Below are 17,032 nucleotides of genomic sequence, written 5' to 3' on the forward strand. Positions count from 1 at the left end.
GTAATCTCTTTCACAGGAACTCCCGCCATTGTGAGGCCATCAACCATCGTGACATCACCCACCATTGTGATGCCATCCACCACTGTTATGTCATCCACCACTGTAACATCATCCACCATTGTGATACCATCCACCACTGTGACGTCATCCACCACTGTGACATCATCCACCATTGTGATACCATCCACCGCTGTGATGTCATCCACCATTGTGACATCATCCACCCAACATTATGACACCATTCACCATTGTGATGCTTCCACCACTGTGACGCCATCCACCACTGTGACATCATCCACCATTGTGATGCCATCCACCACTGTTATGTCATCCACCACTGTAACATCATCCACCATTGTGATGCCATCCACCGCTGTGATGTCATCCACCACTGTAACATCATCCACCATTGTGACGCCATCCACCACTGTGATGCCATTCTCTGTGAGTCTATCAAAGCTGATCAGAAACTAGCACCATGCTCTGGGACTTCCAGAACCATGAATTAAATTTCTTTTTTTAATATATATATAAACTTCCCAGGCTTAGTGTTTTTGCTATAGGAACAGAAAGCAGACTAGTGCACAGGCCACTCCCAGGCCTATTGCTTTCCAGTGTAGTCATCCTGAGTGGCTACAGCAGACCCTCAGGTAGAGCGTACCTGACTCGTATAGCTGTGGGAAACACCAAATTCTGTTGCCCACAGTGCTAGGTGCTTCTATGCTAGGGAAGGTTGGCCCAGTGGCAAAGAGCAGGCTGAAGTCCTTGGTGCAGGAAGAGTTAAGAGTCCACTCCTAGACATGAGCGCTCATCCTCCTCCGATACCTAATGCCCATTCTGCTTTGTGTAGGCTTCCCCCAATAAATCCAGAGCCTGGGGTGATTTACCAAGAGCCTTGATTATTGGCAACAGCAATCTCACGCACCCAGAGCAGCTCAGGGAACAAGCTGTAATTTAGGGCTCGATTTGTATTGTTTGTGCCACAGCCACAAACTCAGCAAATCATAAATTCCCTCTGAGATGAAATGTGGAAATTGACAATATTTATGAACTCGGGAGACAGAGAAGGGCTTGACCAAGCCTTTGATTTGTAACTGAAACTCCTCCTGGTGGTTCTAGCCAAGGACACAGCTTGCTGTCCCAGGCCCAGGAACTGGGCTCTGGCCAAGGCATGGGGAGGGAGGAGAGGTGAGTCTGCCAGGGATGTCTCACCCAAAACGTTCTGTGAGTGCCAGAGCCAGGTGTCACCCTGGGCCCATCAGATCTCCAGCAATCTTCAGATACCAGTTCCTTCACACTAGCCCAGACATAAGCCTGCTTGGGTACTTCTTTCTCACTGCACCTTAAGTTTTAAACTTGCCCTTCCCTATAGGGAGCTACTAAATATCACCCTCTAGCCAGGACAGGAAAGGCAGATGCATCGAAAAGGCCACCTGGCAGTGTGGACCTGAGCTGTTAGGCTGCAGGGTGCATGGGATCCGACACTCTTGCTTCTCATGATGACCGCCCACTGTGCCTTCCTTTCCTTCTCCATGCTCTGTTCCCCTCTGACAGGTCATCACCAATGGCTGCTTCTGCTAGACCTTGCCGGCTCCCCTCACTCACCCCTGTGCTCCCCTGTGTGGCCCTGAAAAGCCACTTTCCTCATGTGACTGACTATAGGGAGGCTACACCAAATCCTCTCTCGTTCCTGATCATGCCAGGCCTAGTAGACTACAGTGGTTTGAAGAAGAACGGCTCCATGGGCTCATATATTTGAAGGCCTGGTCTTTAGGGAGTGGTGCTACTTGAGATTAGGAGGTGTGGCCTTGTTGGAGTAGGTGTGGCCTTGTTGGAGGAAGTGTGTGGCTGGGGGTGGGCTTTGGCATTTCAAAAGTTCCTATCAGTCCCAGTGTCTCTCTTCTGCTGCCCAAGGACCCAGCTGTAGAGCCCTCAACTACCTCTCCAGCACCATGTTTGCTGTGTGCCCCCATGCTTCCCACCACGGTAATAATGGATTAAACCTCTGAAGCTATAAGCCAGCCCCAAATAAATGCTTTGCTTTATGAGCTGCTGTGGTCTTGGCGTCTCTTCACAGCAATAGACCAGTGACTAAGGCATAGACAAGATGTGGGAAAGCCTCCAGCCAGGACCTCGGGAGCCCTACAGTGTTAACACCTGTTCTACACAGCGTCAGACAAGCCAACCAGAGCTATTTAGCACACAGTTGATCCCCAACACAAGAAGATGGGTGTAGTGGCTCCCGTTGGTGGCTCAGGTGCCGGTGCCTCCCGCAGCCCCACAGAGACCGCAGTGGGATGCTCACCCAGGCTGTCAATCATGGCATCCAGCACAGTGGAGGCAGCCGTGGAAATCCCGGAGTTCTTAGTGTTGAGGTTGTCTGTGACCGCAGTGATGACTGAGAGCAGCATGGGATGTATGCTGTCTTTCAAGAGCGGAACCATCTGCGCAAGGGACTCCAGGGCCCACTGGCCCACTTTCTTGTTGGGATCCTGAAGCCTTGGAGTAAAAGCATCAAAGACCTATTGAGGGGGAAAAAAATCAAGAGTTCGTGGGAACTCAGGCTTGGCAGGAGTTGGCTGGGACCCCTTCTGCATCCCTGGAAGGGGTCCCCAGACCTGTACTAGCACATTCGCAAGAAAGAAGAGCTCAGCTCCTCAAAGGGGGAACAGGCAAGAAGGAACAGACGTGTGCTTAGAGTTCTCACATGTCAATCATCCAGAGCATTGGGGTAGGCCCTCTTCGCTGTCTCACACTGAAGACCTTAGCCACCCGTTTTGCTGCTGTAATGCCCCTTTCCCATTAACTGTGAAGGCTCATGGAGGTTAATGAGTCTCTTCAGATCACGTAGCAAGGAGGGAACCTGACTCAGCCTGGATTTCCACCTGCCTGTCAGCATCACTCCAAGTGCATTCAGCCTGTTACCTGGCCTGTCCATCATTTCTGATCCAGCCGCTCTCCAGCCACAGACTCTGATACCAGATATTATGCAGATAACTAACTGAATGTAACCCAAAATCTTGACCACAGTGCCCTCTCTGGCAGAGGGACTGAAGTCAAGCAGGAAATCTCCAAGCATTCTAAAGATGTGCTCAACATCCAGCCACAGCCAACTTGTCATTGGACATTACAAAGACCACAGAGTGATCTGTGGTGAGTGCTTAGTAGGCTCACACATCCCCTCCAAACCAGTTCAGAGCTCTCCAAATTGAACCGGCACGCACAGGGAGAAATCAGGGAGGATGGGGTGGGTGCTCACCTGGACGAGGTTGGCAGCAATGAGCTCTGGCTTGGCCTTGCAGTATTCAAGGAGCTTCCCGATGCCTTCCATCCGAGCCAGGAACTCCTTGGCCTCCAGCAGCCTGGTCAGCTCCCGTAGCTGCTCTGCCATCTCCACACCACTACGCATGGAGGAGCGTAGCCCCATCAGCCGTGGGCCATTGGGGCCAAGCCTAGGTGGAAGCAGGACCTGAGCCCTGGGGAAGAGCCCAGGGGATGAACATAGCTCTCATCTCAAGCCACATCCCACCGCCAGGTAAGACAGAAACAGTGGTGTCTCTGAAGCTTCGTCCAAACCCTGCCTCTCCTCTGAATGCTGCTTGGGGACATTGTACTTGGGAACTGTGGGCATCTCTTTTCCTCAAAGGGCAACAAACAAAGCTCTCTCTTCCTGATTTTCCCCTCTCCTTTCTGAGGACATGTAAAGAATTGGAGGTGGGGAAGATAAGTGAGCGTGTGCTGTGGAAGGAGAGAGTATTGGGAGAGAAGGGATCCTGAGGATGAAACCCTGGGTCTCGTGCACACCAGACAACTATTGTACCACAGAGAAGCACAGCCTGGCTACCAGCCCCGCTACTATATATTTAACCTAAGACTAAGGAAAGATTCAAGATTCTGGAGGCCGTCACATTCTACCCCTGCTAGGTTTGCATTTCATGCCTCTGGTTAGCTAGGCTCTCATACTCCTCTAGGAACAGAGAGCATTTGGATCACATGTCCATCAGAACCTAGACTATTCATCCATCGTGAGAGAAGCTCCACATACGATTCCTACCTCCCACACTTAGTTCAAAACCAAGGTCTCTGAGCTCCTGCCCCAAACCAGGTCCCACCCATCATTTGTCCTATCATCTGCTCCTGCATCTCGCATTCTTGCCTACTGAAAACCAAGAGCTGTGTTTGGGTCCTGAGAACAAAGAGATGAGAAACACAGCCTTTGCCTTAAGTATCTCACAATGGATGGGATACAGAGGTATGAAGAACAAGGACAGCTGCCTACTCTGGAGAGATGGGGGCACAGTGCCAGAGAATGTCGGGGGGGAAGGTAACAGGCAAGCTGCGTCTTGTGGAATCAACACGCAAGTTCTAGGTGCTTGGGATAAGCAAAAACAGACTGCAGCAGAGAAAGAAAATATGAGGGTGGGAAGGCTGGGAGCTGATTCAGTCTATGAAGGGAGAGGAGGAGAGTGCAGGACATCACTGAAGAGCTGGGCAGAACCTTCCCGGACATCCCGCTATGGTCAGCTGGGATGAAGGGTTCACCTGGCAGAAGGGTTCACACTTCAAGTAGAAAATTTCTGTCTCATTTTTAAATGTTCCCAGTACACATCCTCCAGCCCTCAAGTCAGGTCTTCTTGTCTGCCTGTGTACAGCTCTGCCTAAGGACTAGTCCTGGGCCAACCAATCTGGGTGCTAAAGGACATGTTGATCTAAGTGAACAAAGAGATGCTGAGCCTATACAGAGAGCCTGGCCAATACAGAAGAGCATTCCCTCAGTCGAGACTACCCGACTCAACATCTCTGGCAGATGCTGACAAGCTAGGATTTGGTCTTTCTAAGATGTGGGAAAGGGAATGTATCCTACAAATCCATCATTATACATGCAAACCCAGCTAGGTTTCATACATGTCCCAGACCACAATCAATCCCAAGGGTCATAAAAACACCCTTGGCAGCTTTGGCCATGGGGCCCCAAAGACACAGGAACAACCATACCCCTCCTGAGTAGGCAATCCGTTCTCACACACCACCAAACTCTTCAACACCTTGCGGCCTTTGGCAGATGGAAGTTCATGATTGTCTTGTATTCCCTTGAGAAACAGACACAGAATGTAAGCCAAAGGGGGTAGCTTGACATTCCAGTATAAAGCATAACAAGATGGAAAATCCTTCCACCTGGGAGCACCCCTAAGTCTGGAGCCCTGGAAGTAACTGGGCAGAGACCAAGACCTCCACTCAAGACAAGAGGGAATAGGGACCCAAGGAGTTTGAGATGCATAGGGGCAGACCTGGGTATAGACACTGAAGAGAAAGCACAAGCTTAACCCTGAGTGAGGATTAAATGGAAGATTCTGGAACCCTGACTCATTCCCCCAACCTACATGAGGGCTGTCAGCCACTTGAGTTCCACCAGCTCACCCGCTGTCTGATGGCCGCCATGACTTTCCGGAGGTCATGAGACGGGAGAGACTGCTTCAGAAATGCATCAAACTTTGCATTTGCCATCAAGATATTCACCATCTTCCGACCATAAAACCTGCCACCGGGGAAAGAACAAATGAAGAAACAGCCATGGAGAGGCCCAATAAATTCTCTCTATAGCTTTACACAACTTTCCCAATTATATATAACAGGAGAGGTTTGCTTATTCTAATTAGGAAAGCAATCCCTACCCAGTTAAAAATTAGATTCATAAAAGAATAAACATCATCCATAATGCCATTACCAAGAGGAAATCACTATTAAATTTTTGTATATTTTCTTAGTCTTTTTTCTAGGCATTTACATTTTAATAGATAGTATAATACATGGGCAACTCACTTACAAGCCTTTTTGCTTTCTTATTAATCATCTTCCCAGGCTATGTAATATTCTTCATACACACCTTGTTTTCAAGATTTTCTAGAATTTACGAGTATATGTATATGTCTAGGTGTACTATACAGGTACCCACAGGGTCCAGAACAGGGTGTCAGAGCTCCTGGAATTACGGATGGTAATAAACTGTGCAATGTAGGTACAGGGAATCAAATCTGGGTTCTCTGGAATACCTCACGGACATACCTAGCCACAACCTACCCGAGTCACAAACCAGACAATATTGGCGACTCTGGCCATGGACATTAAGAGAAGCCATACCCTTCCTCACTGGAAAAGTGGCCTTAACCACTAGGCCACCTCTCGAGCCCCATTATCTTTAACAGCTATCCATTATAGCTGTTTATCCAATATAGTCAATATTCATATAGTTATCTATCCAATAGCAGAATACTTAATATCCTTCTGCATGGCTATCAGAAGTGTTGATAAGTTTGGTGGCATTTCATCTGTATTTTAATAAATAAAGCTTGCCTGAAGATCAGAAAAGTAAAACAGCCCCAGCCTAACAGACCAGGCATCAATGACACACACCTTTAATACCAGTAGCCACACTGACACACACCTTTAATGCCACTTGCCACACTAGCTTGCCATAGAAACCAGGTGGTAGTGGTGAATACCCTTAATCCCAACCCTAGAGAGGATTATAAGATGAGAGGAGACAGCTCTCAGACACAGTCTTATTCTGAGATTCCTGGGGGCAGGGTCACCATTTTTGGACTGAGGTCGAGGTAAAAACCAGTGGCTGGCTGCTTTGCTTTTCTGGTCTTCAGGATGAACCCCAGTATCTATCACTGAGTTTTTATTAACTGTTCTTCAGGTAAGTTTTTTCACCTGGTTTGGGACACTTAAAAATCTGGGGAAGGGGATAGGAGGGAGCAGTCATCTCTACGGGGTGAATTAGCGCTGGCTGGGTAGGAAAATCATGGCTTGAGTTTGGGATTCAACAGAGGAGTGTGAGTTCACTCACAGGATAGGACTAGGGAAAGGGGGGGAGGGGCATTCTAAAGTCTACAACACGGTCTGACACACAGCAAGATATGGTTGAAGACTGTGCGGCTGAAAGAGTGCAAAGAATGGGGTAAGCTGTGTTTAGGGCGATGTGAAGGGACTGGGCTTTGGCCAAGAGGCCACAGGAAGCTGAGGAATGGCCATATGGTCATGTTAGTCAAAGCATCTCCAGGCAATAAAGATATTTATTGCCTATAACTCCAGCTTCAAGGGATTCAACATTCTTTTTTATCTCCATCACACACACACACACACACACACACACACAATAAATCTTTTAACTCTAAGCAGGAAATGAGTGGCAACAGGGCAAGATTAGGAGCTTGAGGACCTGTTAAGAGGCCACTGTCAGAGACCAGGAAAGAAATGAAGTCCAAATGAGCGACAAAATGAGGATAAGATGGGGGCTGACTGTTAAAGACATGATAAAGGGGTTGAAACTGCAGGATTACAGAGCTGGCTGGAGATGGAGCAGAAAGCACCTAGAATGATCATATCCACCCAACCTGAGACTCTGCTCATAAAACACACACTCCTTGATTTTCCACTAAGGAAAACAGGGGTGAGAAAATGCTAGCAGCTTCCCTGTGTTCGCTGCCACTGCCCCATGTGTGAAGGCTACCAGAGGAACAAGGGTCACATCATTGAGGTCTTCTCCCTCCTCTGGGTGACACTCTTGCTTTACAGGAAAATGTGGCCTCATTCTTTCAACATGAAGTCTTTCTTCCCTGATGTCTCATGGCTGTCCTGTTGCTCTGTGTGACTTTGGTTTCAGTGCCAAGTAACAGTATGGCCCCGCTAAGGGAAACAGGAACTAACTCAACATTCTCCGAACAGTACCCAAAGGGACTTATGGAAATGAATCCCACAGTCCACAAGCAAGGGGAAGTTCCTAGCATCATTCCCACAGGACAAACTCTAATCCCCAGTTTATGCAATGAAACTCTAAGAGGCAAGGAGAAGCGGGAAGTCCAGTGACTCCAAAAACCCGGGTACTTTAAGGGAAAAAGAAATGCAGTTGGCGCCATCTGATGAGGGATTAGGAAGATATTAGGTCTTGATTTCCAACCCTCTCAACAATCACAAACAATCCCAAGCCTTTTTGGTTCCTGTCCTGGAACTAGCTCTTGTAGACCAGGCTGGCCTCGAACTCATAGAGATCCGCCTGCCTCTGCCTCCCGAGTGCTGGGATTAAAGGCATGCACCACCACCGCCCGGCCTTTCAATAAATGGTGCCCCATTGACCCTGACGCTCAGTGTAAAAACTAAAAGTCACCCTTGGCGTGTCTTTGAAACCCTCCCTGCCCGTATCCTGATGGTTCTGCCTTCAAAACAGACCTAATGCCCAACCCACCTCCTGGGCCCAGCCTCCAGTACCTCCTCTGCCAGGATTCTGGACTAGCCATCTGTCTGCGGCCATATGGAAAAGAAAGCCATTAGGAAGAAAGACGCTTGGAAACAATGGTGAGGTGACACCTTCTCCCATTAGAGCCATTAAAGGGGAAGGAGGGAGGGAGGAAAAAGTGGATACTACCAGTCATTGGCCAGACCAAGGGGGAAGTAGCACCTCAGGCATCGGGGAGCCTTGGGGGAGGCACTCTGGGTTACCCAGCATGACCCCTGGAGAGTGGGTTGCAGTGCTGTGCTGGGTTTATTCCAGAAGATTCTCACTCAGCAAAGAGGCCACAGGCAACAACCTGCACAGTGTGGGTACGGGAGAGGGTGGATACTTCAGCTTTCCAGGGAACAGGGAGGTGTGGACAGTTTATGTGACCAACCCACCATCTCAGTTCCACTGCCTCGGGGGAATGGGACATCTAGAGCCTGGTAAGCCAAGTTCTCTGATCATCCTCCCCATTCTCCTAGATGAAGGCATTAGGTTTCACATCCAAACAGACATAGTGTCAACATCCAAGAAAGCCAGAGGGTGGGATCAACTGCAGTCAATGGCTCCCCAACTCTGCCTTTGGGAGACAATCAGCCCCAACACACTTTAAAACTCTCTAGAACTCTCCCATTGCACAGCCTAAACCCCAGCTTTTGACCTTGGCCTCCAAGGTCCTTCACGATCTGGGTTTGTCTACCATGAGCTAGCGTCTCTCTCAGACTGGCCATTGTTTTCCTTGTCCAAGATGTTTCCCCGGGGTCTCTATTCTGCTTCCTTTGCCTGGATTGAATGCTCAGAGCCCCAGAGAGTGGACTCCATCAACTTATCCCTGCGCAGCTATCCCCAGCCTCAGCCTCAAGTCTCTCCCCTGCTTCTCCACTTCATGTTCTTGGCTTTTTACTTTTATGTCTTTTACCTATAATCTAATATATATATATATTTTACATATATATATATATGTAAGCTTCAGTGCCTGAGGTTGGCATTGAGGCACAAAGAACAGAGGAACTAGAAGGTAAGAAAGAGCAGTCACTGACCACTGCCTAGAGAAGCTGGCCGTTATTCCAGAGGGAAGAGAGAACACAACTAGAGACAGAGGAGGCAGCCTCCATCCACCTGATCATCCGTCTGCTAAACCCTGAGGACACTGAGCTATGGGGCCGGGACCCGACCAGTGGCTTGTTACTTTGGCCACAGCCGGTCCTGAGTCCTGTCCTACCTGGTGTCTTGGTTAGAGTCCTGTGCCAGCCTCACCAGGTTGTGCACCAGCATGTCTGTGTTGTCTCTGGAGCCTGAGAGCAGCTTCTCCGCACCGATCTGCTCCAGGACAGCAGAGAGATGCTTGGCGGTACATTTCCGGACTAAGGGGTTCCGATGGCTGAAAAGAAACACAACCGTGGCCAAGAGGTTGGTCACAGCCCCAGACTAACACACATGCAGGTCTGTAACTGCAGACTGTAAACCTGTGTTCATGGCAGAAATGACTATAAACCTGTCTTGTGGCCACAGGGGTGGTCTTTGAGTGGGCAGCTCCCAGCGACAGGGCTAAAGTTGACCACAGCATCAATGGAAGTGAGAAGAGCAGCTGCACGGAGTCACATGACAGCAACACCATTTTCAGGGCATCCACAAACCCAAGCATTTCTGCCCCACACACACGTGTTACCATCTTTCTTCCACCTAGGAAAGTCCTTCCCAATCAATGTCTCCTCTTCCTTCCCTAGTCCCACAGGCAGAATTAGATGCTCACCCTGAGTTGGCACCTGCTTGGTCCCTGGTAAGTACAGCTGTGTTCTTGTATTCCCCCACCCCAGCCAACTCAGGCTGCCAGCTCCCTGGAATTGGGTACCATGCCACCATCTTGGTTGTATCTCCCAGACTCCTGCTGATGCTAAGCACTTGCATGATGCTTAGTGACAGTGGGATACACTTGGTCATTTAACAGGTGCAACCCGACCTCTGGTGAGAGAAAGCCATCAGTGTTGCCTCTTTCAAGTAAGGCTCGTGTGTCCACAGACTACCCGGCTGTACCGCCATGCTCCGCATAGAAGCACACAGTGCCCCACTGCTGTGGACATAAAGGGGAACATCCGGGTTCTCCCTACTCAGTGTGACCCATGAGTCTATACCTTGGCATCACATAAGCAAGGTCCCCAGGAGACTTAAACATATAAGGCCTGTTCTGGGCATCTTGAGGACAGTCTATCCTGGTACAGTGGTCAATGGTCACACCCCCTATGTCAGGCACCAGACTGGGCTTATCTTATCCACCATCTCCCAACAACCCCAAATTACCAATGTCATCATACTGCAGCAAGGGACGTTGAGGCAAAGAGGAAAATCTAGAAAAGGCACCATTCCCCCAAGTTCATTCAGCCACAGCCAGTATTCGGTAATGCTGGGGAAAGCAGGCGCTATCCTACATGCTTATCATGAAGCTGGTCATTGATTCCTCACAACCACTTCTTCCTCAGCTGAGGAAGCAAAGGCCCGGAGAGGTGATGTGGCAATGTAAGGAGCGAATCTAAGCAGTTTGGCCCAGGAGCAGGCCATGCTTTGCAGCAGTTGTTGACTGGTACAACAGCCAGGATGTGCTGGCAGGTGCTCCACGTGATGATTGACTTACAGGAGCAGGGAGGTGTTTTGCCCTCTGGGAGGAAGGGCTTGGGAAATGCCTTTGGTTTTACTTTTGATTTGGTTTAGACTTGGCGGGGGGGTGGTAAATCTGGCTCTAACAGTAGCCCATTCCCTCCCTCCTGAGAGAGGCCAGTTTTGGCCCTGGCTCTTCTTGCTTGTCCATGCTTCAGCAGAAAGAAACACTGCTCCCCTGAGAGGGACAGGAGCCCCCAGGGAACCGTTGAGGCTGCTTCTACAGCCCTGTCTCCCAAGCGTTGCCATGACCACCAAGCAGAACATCACCCTTCTCCTTCCACCCACACTTATCCGTTTTCCCCAGCCTAGCCTATGAAAGGTAGCAGGAGTCCACAGGATACAGGGTTTTGCTCCCTCTGCTAAATGTGTGAGGTGCTTTCTTTGAAGCCTTAACGTGGATGACTTAGCATGCTGACCCCGGCAACCCAAGAGAATCTCTACAAACACAGCTTCTGCTTCCTCTTTCCCCATCCCTTCCTCCCATTCTTCTTTGCTCACTCCATATGCTTAGGCCTCTACCCTGACACACACACACACAGAGAGAGAGAGAGAGAGAGAGAGAGAGACAGAGACAGAGACAGAGCACATACTAGACGCCCGCAGATGTGAGAGCCACCAGTGCACGGGCAGGGGTCACATTTTCCACCATGGCACCCAAAGCTCGGTTGGCTGCCCGCTGGATGAACTCGCTGGTGTTTCCCATCTTCTGCAGAAGGCACCGGGCAATCTCCTCGGCTTCCTGGTCCATGCTCTTCTTCAAAGACCGGAAGAGGTCTCCCAGGGTGCTGATGGCCAGGCGAGATACCTTGGAGCGGAGGTTGGTGACCTTGGAGAGAGAGGAGAAGGGGCCTCCAGGACAACTGTACCTTCCCAAGGGCTCTGAGCACAGTATATGGCCTTTCTGCTGCCTCCTCACTTATGCCAAGGCCCTGTCATCCTTTGTCACAGTGGAAAAGGAAATCTTTCAGTACCTTTGGGCAGAATGGTCTCTTTTGTTATGATAATAACACCCCCATTTTATCATCATCCCAACCAGTATTTCCATTTTCAACATTATCTGAAATTTGTACATTTGCTTTCAGTTTGAAATTTTCCCTCTAGGTCCATATTGTGAACACTTGCTCCCCAGTTGTTAGGGCTATCTTAGGACGATGGGAACTTTCAGGAGGTGGAGCCTAGGGTCACTAGGGGCAGTCCTTTGACTGTTCTAGCCCGCCCCTATTACCGCTGGGCTTTCTGTTAGCTGTCCCTTCCATAGTGTGAACAAGCTGTGCCATCCACTCCCAACCCCATGCCTAGAAACATTCCCACTTGCCATCCCTTCCCTGCCATGATGGGCTGAAATCCCCCAGGAGCCAAAATCTTTCCTCCCTTAGGTGGCTTCTCTCAAGTGGATGTCACAGTTCCAAGAGAAGAAGGCAAGCAGCACATTTACAGAAATGACCTTTGCCCTTCACACTCACTCTGCAGAGGATAAAAACCAACCCTCAATTACATGACACAGTCCAGCCAAGTGTCAACACAGCGTTTTCTGTATTCATAACTGTCCCACCCTTGCTAGAGCAGTTGGTTCCCAAGGGTATAGACTGGCCTCTACAGGGATCGAGCTCATGTTACTGGCTCTCAGAGCAGGACCTCGGCTGAGATCCAGGCCTTGGGAAATGCTACAGCAGCCCTGAGGGTGAGGATCAACCCAGAGTAAACACTTCATCCCTCTTTAGACATTGCAAGTACAGATGACGATGGACAGAGACAAATGGGAATGCAGGACTCTAAGGCTTCGACCTCCAAAGATTACACGATTGCAGATAAAGAAAACCTGGGTCTCAGGGCTGGTATCTGAGGGCTGGGTAGGGACCTCCTACCTCTGTGGCTGGAGGCTGATGGATAAGCAGAGATGACCATACTCCAGAGAGCCATTGTCTCTCATGGCTGGGCTTTGACTCACCTGAACCATTGTGCCGGGAAGGGGTATGACTAGGGGACATGACAAAGTACAGAAACTGTGGGGAGGCCTCACCTCTGCCGTCACTGCCAAGGACACGTCGTGCAGCCGGGTACCGAGGACCTCCGAGTGACAAGCTGCCAGGCGCTGGATGCTCGCCAGGCCCTTCTCCTTCATTTGCCTGAGAAGCAAGGCCAGGCCTGTCACAGGAGGGGAGGAGGGAGGAGTCCTGTTTCTCTGCAGACAACCCCCAGCAGGGTGTGATTTCAGGGCCTTAGAAGCAGGGTTTCTAAGGGTGACAACACCCAGGTTTGGGATCCCAGCAGGTCAATACAAGCTGGCTTATGGGCTCTAGGCTGGCCCTCCACTCTGGCCACCCAGGACCTGCTAGGGTCTTTGATATAAGACAGACAATGCCAGGAAGTTGCTTAAAGTGAGGCCTGCAGATCGGAAGGCTCCTGCAAGTGTCCTGGGACACTGCTTCCCTAGTGACTAAGAGCACAGTCTCATTTGCATAGTGGGAGGACACTCATACTAAACTTGACTCAGATGTGGACATATCTTTATTAGGAGGATGCTGTCCTAGCATGTGCAAGGCCCAACACCACATAGACTGCACACGGTGGCACATGCCTGTCACCCCTGCACTCAGAAGGCAGAGGCAGAAGGATCAGAAGTTCAAGGTTATTCTCAGAGAGTTCAAGGACCGTCTGGGATACATGAGACCCTGTTTTAAAATATAAATTAATAAACTTGATGTAGAGGAATAAAGTTGTGACTTTTCTTAGTCCCTTTGTTCTGTAGTCAAAGTCCTACTGGTCATGTGTGGCTCTCACATGTCACAGAACAATACACGGGCTCATTTGGAAGGGCCCAGGGCATGTACAAGAAGTTAGCGACATCACACATATGAACCTACATGTGAGCATACACACACCTGCACACACACACACACACACACACTTCTTCCATAGCAGCAGATCCTAGGGGTAAAGAAAGAGCAAAATTGGGGGCCAGGAGCTCTTCTGTAGCCCTCCTAAATAACCCCCCAGTCCAAGTCACAGGTCATACAATGTGGGTGCCTCCTCACCAGTCATTGCTGTTGAGGCTCTGGAGGGCATCTGTCAGCTCCAGCTCTGGGTTCGAGAAGGGCCTCAACTCCCTGAAGGCTCGAAGGTCCACTTCCTCCTCCTCTTGCTCCCATTCAGGAGAGCCCAGGGTAAGCACGGCGGGTAGCGAGTTAGCTGCATTGGAGGAAGAGAGACAGCAAGCTTCACCCGGGAGGATGGAGAAGATGGAGAAGAGAGAGAGACTCCTAATTCTCAGACACTGAGCCTGACATTCAGTGCAGCCCCATACACAGAGGGGGAAGAGGCTGGAGGTGGCAAAGTCATCATCTGTGCCTTACTTGCCCTAAACTTTCCACCTACTGCTCACGTGAATGCCAACTGCATTACCTTAGGGACACACTGGCTGCTGGGCATCGTGTGAAGGCCTCTGAGCCTGTGCCTCTCCTCCAGCTCCTCCCGACCTTGGCTGGGATATGGCACAATGAGCTGTTGAAAGGCTCCCTGCCCACTTGATAGCATTTTAAGCTCACGCTCATCCCTGAACCGCTATTCCGTTCCTCCAAGCGTCCCTCCTCTTGTGAGAGCACCTGAGCCCGGAAGTACTCCCGCAGACTGCTGAAGGAAGGCAGGGCAGTGAAAAGATGAGGAGAGATTGTCACCTTCAGGGGCAGGATGTGGTCACACTTTCAAAGGCTGAGAGAAAATGGGGACAAAAATGACTGGCTGACATGTAGGATGCTTGTCTAGTATTTGTGGGGCTCTTAGCCCAGTCAACACACGCATACACAGAGAGAGAGAGACAGACAGACAGACAGACAGACAGACAGACAGACAGAGAACAGAACATGTCTTCTTTCTTGTGAACAGATGCTAGAATCACACATAATTCTAGAAGAACAGAGAGGAATTTCAGAGACACAACACAGCCCTCAGCTCCTCCATCACCCAGCTGACACTGAGTGTTCTCCACCATGTCTCCCATCTTGGATAGTCTGCTGCTAGGGTTACCTGGTTCCCCTCCTGTGGAATGACTTTCTCTACAGTACACTCAGGAGATCCTGGATCTGGGTTCATCTGGGTTCATTGGTGAGTGTCTGTGTGTGTGCACATGAGCATGTATGTATGTAAGAGTGTATATGTGAGTAAGCGTGTGTGTGTGTGTGTGTGTGTGTGTGTGTGTGTGTGTGTGTGTGTGTTTTACTGGAGATTGAACTTACAACCTTCCAACACGCCGGTCAAGAACTATAACACTGAGCTATATCACCAGTCCCCTCTTTACTTTTTATCTCTAGACAAGGTCTCATTAAATCACCCAGGCTGGCCTTGAACTCATTCTGCAGCCCAGCCTTGCACATTCAATCTTCTTACCTCAGCCTTTTGGGTATCTGTTGATATAGTCCTGCGCCACCGATAGTACTGATAGCCAGCCTTTTACTACCCGCCCATCCTCCACACCATCCTCCAACATCATTAACACCCACCCAGATTTTAAGCACATACTTGCACATAGAAACACATTCAGACCCTCAAGGTCCTGCAGGGGGTCACTTCAGCTTCTAGCCTATAGGGTTTGTCTTGATTTTGTCTTAGGCTGCCCCTCTCCTACCAGCTTCTCTACAATACTCTTGAGTATGCCTTCCCACCAGTGCCCAGGAATTTCCATTCTCTGCGTTCATGCACACACACATGTACACACACGCACGCATCAGAGAGAGAGAGAGAGAGAGAATTGAAGAAATGCAGGCGAGCTGATCTCCAGGCACCTGGTCTCCTGAGAAAGGCTGGAATCTCATGAAGTTTATCATGAAGTTGGTAAAGACAACCAAGTTTTCAGTCCTGAGATTCCATCATTTTCAGACCAGCCAAAAACAAGACACATCTGTAACTGATAAAGCAGCTGAAGTGACACCCCCATGGCTGTCAGGGAGGGAAGAGTAAGAAGATTCAGACTCAGCTTCCAGGGAGGGCAAAGACGTTGCCGTTTCCTAATCATCTGCTCACATGCCTGAGTAGCTTCAATAACGAGACAGTAGCAGACCCTACTGGATCAAGACTCAGCAGCCCAAGGCTCAGGCTGGTGGCCTGCCATCGCTGTGGGTGGCTTTGAGGCTTAGGCTCTCCAGTATGCCTATCTACAAAGTGAGTGGGATGGGTGAGACAGATCACGTTTGCGATTCATTCTCTCACACACAACCCAGGCCACGGGGCGCACAGGATGGTGACTCCTCACTAGTCGGCTGTTGAGGAGAACATCTGCTAACTCCTCTCCCTCGTGAGAGACAGACAGACAGACAGACATCACAAAGACAGACAGACAAAGACAGCACAGACTGACAGACAGTACAGAGATAGAGACAGAAAGATGAAGCTGGGTCTTACACATCAAGTCAAGTGTGCCACTGAGCTAAAGCCTGATTAGCCAAGCGCATCTCCTAATTACCTAAAATTTTAGTCTCTTTTGTACTCTCCTTCAAATCAAACCTCTTTCTCGATCCTAAATGAATTTATTTTAAAGGGAATTTTAGGTCATAATCATAGTAGGTAAACTAGTACTGCTTATGACCGACCATGATGTTTTATAATAAAACTGGAATCATCTTTAAAGGCCCAACTATGAAATTTCAGCTTCTGGAGCCTCCGAACCTCAGTGTGGATCTCTTTGTTAAAACAAAAGCCAAAAACAAAAACAAAGGCCAGCACACACAGTATACACACCTGTGGCCTTAGCACCTGAGAGAGCAGGGTACAAAGATCAAAGGCCAAATAGCAAGACCCATCACACAGTGATAACAATAAGATGATAGAAACTAAAAAGGAAACCCAACTAAGGCTTTCTATTTGACACAATTGAAAAGATACAGAGAAGGAGAAGAGAAGTAAGTCAAAAACATTTATAATACCAAAGCTCTGCTTTACCCGCCCATCATTACATGACTGAAAACAGAAATCTGAATCAGAATTATTAATTTCAACCTTTACTTTAAAAAAAAAAAGCAAGGCTCCTTTGAAAGTGGGACACAGCTCCCCCTGGTTCCTTGGCACCTTCCCTGAGGAGTCCTTGCAACATCTACAGATTCCTTGGTCCTA

At 49.3% G+C, this 17,032-nt stretch overlaps 1 protein-coding gene across 1 annotated transcript in view; it reads right to left on the bottom strand.

The window, feature by feature from the left end:
- The window catches only part of Togaram2 (TOG array regulator of axonemal microtubules 2), a 54,293-nt gene that overhangs the window by 13,448 nt on the left and 23,813 nt on the right, over positions 1-17,032 (bottom strand). Inside the window, exons 11-18 of the mRNA XM_057780699.1 lie at positions 13,966-14,119; positions 12,951-13,056; positions 11,521-11,756; positions 9,498-9,656; positions 5,419-5,536; positions 4,996-5,090; positions 3,260-3,401; positions 2,306-2,522 (exon numbers count right to left, since the gene is read on the bottom strand). Of these exons, the coding sequence (XP_057636682.1) occupies positions 2,306-2,522; positions 3,260-3,401; positions 4,996-5,090; positions 5,419-5,536; positions 9,498-9,656; positions 11,521-11,756; positions 12,951-13,056; positions 13,966-14,119 (1,227 nt within the window). The remainder of the gene's footprint in view (positions 1-2,305; positions 2,523-3,259; positions 3,402-4,995; positions 5,091-5,418; positions 5,537-9,497; positions 9,657-11,520; positions 11,757-12,950; positions 13,057-13,965; positions 14,120-17,032) is intronic.

This window comes from Chionomys nivalis, chromosome 1 (assembly GCF_950005125.1).
Source record: "Chionomys nivalis chromosome 1, mChiNiv1.1, whole genome shotgun sequence".
NCBI classification, from domain to species: Eukaryota; Metazoa; Chordata; class Mammalia; order Rodentia; family Cricetidae; genus Chionomys; species Chionomys nivalis.